Below are 6000 nucleotides of genomic sequence, written 5' to 3' on the forward strand. Positions count from 1 at the left end.
GCCCTGACCATCCCCACATTTCCTGTCACCTCAGAATGGGTATTGTTGTTGTTGTTGTTTTATTAAAAATTCTCTTGAGCCAAGTAAGGCCCACATAAATTATTTCAGTGTTTTGTAGCCCTTCAATATCTCCCATTCTAGGATAGGATTCTCTTCTCTCTCTCTCTCTCTCTCTCTCTCTCTCTCTCTCTCTCTCTCTCTCTCTCTCTCTCTTAACCTGTGACATTTTTAAAGGTCTAGGAGTCAGAACCAGCAAGTTGGCTAGTAAGCAGGTAAAGGTGCTTGACTACCTGAGTTTGATCCCCGAGACTCCCACAATGGAAGGAGAGCGTTGTCTTCCCAGAAATTGCCCTCTGGCCCCCACACATATGTAGTAACATGCACACAACACATCCCACACTAACACCCACACTTGTACATACATAAAATTAAATAACTTTAATAGAAAAAGATTTAAAACTAGATCAGACCCAAAGACTTGTTTGCATTCAAGTGTTCTCTGTCTCTCTGATCCGGGGGCAGGACTAGGTCAGAGGTGACAACGAACCCCATGTGACAGCCCCTCAAAATCCAGTGTCTGCCCAGCTTGCTGTTTGTAACGCTGAGCTCTCGGGCTGCTTTGGGATTTCTGTCGTCTTTGTTTGTCTTTGCTCTGTTTTGGCTCCGGGCAGTTCGTGAATGCCAGATCACAATGCGTAGATATGGAGGCTGTTGCCCAGGTTACAAAAGTCCAGGCAGCATTTTTAAGGCTGATGACTAATGAATGAGGCGGCTCAGACCCGAGCCAGGCTGGCTCCCAGGGCGGGCGTGTGACCTGTGCCACAACATCCTGGGGCCCTGTGCTTTGGAGAACCTAGCAGTTAGTTGGCTTCGTGCTCGGATGTCACTAGTTTGAAATTCTTACCAACTTTCAAACACGAGCTCCGAGTTGTGGTTTGGTAGCAAGCCTCACAACCGTGTCAGCAGCAACTACCTTCTCGAAGCTACTGTCTGTAAGGGCTCCAAAGATTCTTTACCAGTGTAGATGTCTGACACAGACCAGACAGCAGAAAGACAAAGAAAAACTGTATGGGTGTGACGCGGGGGACCAGGCTTCTTGCTTTCCTTCTCCGCCCCCATTGTTGTCTTCCTTCTCTCCTTTTCCCCCTCCCTTATCTTTTCTCTTTGCCCTCCCTCCTCCTCCCTTCCCCACCCACCACGTGCCCTTTCTCCCCTCCCCATACTTCCTATCATATCTGCCCCTACCTTCCTTTCCCCTCGCCCCCACCACGTCTGACCTCCCCCACATACCTCTCCCCCCTCCTCCAATCTCCTCCTCACTCTCCCACCCCCTCAGATGATTGACGGCGAGGCCTTCCTCTTGCTGACACAGGCGGACATTGTGAAGATCATGAGTGTAAAGCTGGGCCCAGCCTTGAAGATCTATAACGCCATTCTCATGTTCAAAAACACTGACGATGCCTTTAAGTGACTGGCTGGGGGGCGGGGCAGGGGGAGCTCCTCCCATCCTCACTGGGCTCCCTCAGCCAATGGTGCTTCTCTCCCTACTTGAGTTCTACACCCCTGCCCTCACCTTGTGATTAGGTGCACGCGTGCGCACAAGGGAGCAGAGGAGCCTGGGGAAGCGGGTCTCAGCCCTCAGTCCTGGAGGGCCAGTTGCCCCTCCCCCGTGACTAAACCAAGGCCTGACTGATCTAGGACAGCCTGCATCTTCAGCCACTGAAGTTTTTGTCTTAGGAAGTGGGAGGAGCTGGGTGTGGTAGGCATCCTTGATTCACATCTTTTTGGCATCTCTATGTCCCTTCTCCTCCTTGGCCCCTCCCCTCCTGCTAAGAACTGACCATGACCATGGCATATGTATTTACACATGAAAGGCGCCTCCTTCCCTGTCCGCTGTTGGCTGTGGACCGTTGCTCGCCATTCATGGTCCCACCAGGCCCCGTGGCTCTTCCCCTGTGGATGCTTAAGTCTCAGAAATATGGGAGCTTCCTACTTGGAGCCTCCGGCTGTCTTTTCCCTTTTGCCTCTAGGCAGAGATTGAGAGCCAAGGCGCCTTCCTGAACACGGTCAGCTCAGGATCGCCCAGCATCGAAGTGGGCAGTAAGGCGTTAGCAGATGGTTAGAGCCCACCAGTGTCCTAACAAGCAGGGCCTAAGCTCCCCGATGCTTTCTCTGTTGGGCGTGGGGAAGATGAAGTCTGGCATGACAAGTAGTCCAGGCTAGGATGTCAGACACATTGGAGTCTTTGACCAGAAGAGTAGCTCCAGAAGCGTGATGGTGGCATCATTCTCTCTGTGTCTGTGGATCTCAGCCAAGATATTACAGTGAGGGAGAGGCCCCTGCCAGCCCAGCCTCCTGCCAGGAGGGTTAGCACCGGCTAGCACACAACCCCTGTGACATCGCATTCACTCTGTCCCTTAAACATTTCTCATTCTGCTCTCGAGTCTAACGAAGGCCACTGACAGTAGAGAGTTGGAAAGGTTCCCTCTCCTGTCTCTGAACTCCCTGGCCCTTCTTGCCAGGCTCCAACAGTAGCTCACTGCCAGCTAGGTTCCTGCTGGGGCTCTGGGACTTGGACCTCTCTGTCCAAGTAGAGGTTCAGCCTCCACTCAATTACTGCCAAACCCGCCTCCCAGCCTAAGTGGGGAGTTGCCAGGGCCCAGGAGGGAGCCACCCCTCCAATAGGTTGGAGCGGTGCCAAGCTTCATCTGGTGCTGAGGTGTGCCTGCAGGTTGAGGAGCAGAGATGTACCCCAGTCCAGTATATTTATACGTCATGTGGTGTGTGTCTTTGCGTGTGTGTATGTATGTGTGCACATGTGTGTGAGCACATATGTTGGTCACTCAGCAGTGTCTGTCAGGTGCAGGTATGAGGTGCAGTGCTGGGAATATGAAGGGCTACTGTTATGCTATGAGGCTTTATTATTTCCTCAGAAATGGGAAGCCAAAAGTTCTGTTGATTTCCCATTTCAGCACTTTGGGGATCTCCCCTCCCTAGGTCCCCTCCCTAGCTTCTGGGGGACAGCCAAGTGGCACCCAGCTAGCCTGGCAGAGGCTCAGATTTCCTTTCCCTTTCAGCCCTCAGGGGTAACTTTCTGGGCAAGGCCAGTCAAGCAGGGAGGGAGAGCTAGGTTGACAGATGTGATGTCACTGCCCCAATCTGTTGTCTGGGATACGGTAGAAACTGCCTCCTCCTAGCCTTCAGTCTGCCCAGTCGCACACTGACTAGTCTGAGACGGCAGCAAATGTCCTGTGTTCTTGGCTGGTGCTGTGAGACCACACAGCTCCCAAGGAGAGACTGCACAGCCTTTGCGATGCGGCTCTGCCAGTGATGGTTGCCTGTGGGAACAACCAGACAGACTAACGGCCTTGGAGAAGAAGACTTGCAGCCTCCCAACTCTAGGCCACACCCAATCTGTACTAATATCTGAAACCAAATCTTAACAAGTCAAAAGAAACATGCCTCCCAACCATCCCCCACCCATCCGCCCCACTGGGACCCCATTGCCCCTTCACCTGGGGGCACAGGCAGTGGGTGGCTGTTTCTGGCATTTGTACCCTCGTCTCTAGCAACAGGAACTATTTACACTTTGTCCCCAATAGACTTGTCCAGCCTCTGCCCAGCCCTGGCCTAGGACAGAGATGAACTTTGCTTAATTTCTGAGGCAGAGAGAATGATCCCAGAGTCTGAAAATGAAACCTGTTTGCACCTTCGTTCACACATACTATGATGGGGTTACATTTTTTTTACTTTCTCTGTATGTATGTGTCTGTGTGTGTATGTCTCTGTGTGTGTGTGTGTGTGTGTGTGTGTGTGTGTGCTCTGACGTGTACATTCTTAAAGAAAATCTTCTGGTTTAAACTAAAGTGACTCTAGAGAAAGGAAACATTACAAAGAAAATATAGTATGATTTGTCTGTGTATTGAAACAACATAAGTAAATAAATGGTTGACCAGTCTGCAGCCAGAGTCTGTTTCTCTTTCCGTGGTGGAGTGCCCCAAACACACAGGAAAACATGAGTGTTGCCATGTCTGGGGAGACTACTTCCCTCTGCTGCTTGGTAGAGGTCGTAGAGTATGGGTCTCAACCTGTGGTTTGTGACTCCTTTATGGGTAGAACAACCCTTTCACAGGGTTAGCCTAAGACCACTGAGTGACTCATGACAGTAGCTAAATTATAGTTATGAAGTAGCAACAAAAATAATGTTAAGGGGCTGGAGAGATGGCTCAGTGGTTAAGAGTGCTTCCTGAAAGTCCTGAGTTCAAATCCCAGCAACCACATGGTGGATCACAACCATCTGTAATGAGATCTGATGCCCTCCTTCTGGAGTGTCTGAAAACAGCTACAGTGTACTTACATATAATAAATAAATGGATAAATAAATAAATAGAAAGAAAGAATGTTAAGGCTGGGACTCACCACAACATGTTAGGTCACAGCATTAGAAAGGTTGAGAACCACTGCCCTAGAGAATCTGTATTTTATACTTTAAAGGACCCAGTTTATAAAAACACAAATGTATTGAAAGAAAGCCGAATCAAGGCTACTGTGGGTGGGATTCCCTGCTTAGAAACACCTGCTTAGGATTGTGTTCTCCCAGTAGGCCACCGAGGTGCACAGAGGTTGTGGTAAGTGAGCCAGACTGGCATACCTCAGACTGACGGGGGTGGGGGTGGGGTGGGGGGATGGGGGGAACCTTAGCACTGGTTTTGCAAACAGAAGAGATGTAAGTGTGGTGGAGTCATGGAAACTTGCTCCAGGTTTCCAAAAAGCTGCCAAGCGCCAGATTTTCCAGAAGGAAGCCATTGTATGAACTGATAAGGGTGGACCCCGAGTTACAATGAAGACATAAAGATGTTTGAGATGCCAGGACTGCGGGATGTCCACCAAGGAAAGTTGCAGGTCTGAAGTAGAACTAGGCTTAGACAGATCACCTGTGTCCCAGGCAGCAGAGCTGGGGATGCCGGGGTGTCGAAGGCTGCAGGAGCCCAGATGGTTCCCCTAAGAGCTCCAGATGCTGGGTATGGAGCGTTGGGATTTGGCGTTAGCTGAGAGTGGCGGCTGTTTAGTAGAGTGCTCGCTCAGCACACAGGAAGCCCGGGATTGATCCGCAGCACCACATGAACCAAGCCTGGGGGTAGATCTCTACAATCCCAACACTGGGAAGATAGAGACAGAGATGAGACGCTGAGGCCATTTTGCTACATAGTGAGTTTGAGGTAGGTTCTCATGAAATGATATCTCTAAGGAAAAGAAGAGAAAGAAGGAAAACTGTATAATAACTACATACCTGCTTGTCTTAAAAGTGTAATCCAGAGGTCTTGAGTTCAATTCCCAGCAACCACATGATGGCTCACAAACATCCCTAATGTGATCTGATGCCCTCCTCTGGTGTATCTGAAGATAGCTAGAGTGTATTCATATACATAAAATAAATCTTTTTTAAAAATTAAAAATATAAGCAATAAGAACTCCTGGGGTCTAATAACATTCTTTAAAGATTTATTTATGTGAGTACACTCTTCAGACACACCAGAAGAGGGCATCAGATCTCATTCCAGATGGTTGTGAGCCACCATATGTATGGTTGCTGGGAACTGAACTCAGAAACTCAAGGAAGAATAGTCAGTGCTCTTAACTGCTGAGCCACAAGGCAGTGGTGGTACACACCTTTAGTCCCAGCACTTGGGAGGCAGAGGCAGGCGGATTTCTGAGTTCTAGGCCAGCCTGGTCTACAGAGTGAATTCTGGGACAACCAGAGATACACAGAGAAACCCTGTCTCAAAAAAAACCAAACCAAAACAACAACAAAACAAACAAACAAAAACTGCTGGGCCATCTCTCCAGCCCAACAACATTTTATATGAATAGTCAAGGCTAGAAAATTCAATGGCATCTCCCGTTTTAAAGTTAACATGAAGCTTTCTGGTGTTGAAATGTCAACCCAGAGAGCTCCAGTTTTTGGTAACCAATCATGCACAGTCTTTGTAACCGTCTTAT

The 6000-nt window shown here is 49.2% G+C and overlaps 1 protein-coding gene across 1 annotated transcript in view; it reads left to right on the plus strand.

The window, feature by feature from the left end:
* L3mbtl1 (L3MBTL histone methyl-lysine binding protein 1) overlaps positions 1-3875 on the plus strand; it is a 29425-nt gene extending 25550 nt beyond the window's left edge. The window contains exon 21 of the mRNA XM_052184186.1: positions 1337-3875. Coding sequence (XP_052040146.1) covers positions 1337-1471 — 135 coding nt within the window. The 3' untranslated portion in view covers positions 1472-3875. The remainder of the gene's footprint in view (positions 1-1336) is intronic.
* The last annotated feature ends 2125 nt before the right edge of the window (positions 3876-6000 follow it).

Source organism: Apodemus sylvaticus, chromosome 5, assembly GCF_947179515.1.
Source record: "Apodemus sylvaticus chromosome 5, mApoSyl1.1, whole genome shotgun sequence".
NCBI lineage: Eukaryota > Metazoa > Chordata > Mammalia > Rodentia > Muridae > Apodemus > Apodemus sylvaticus.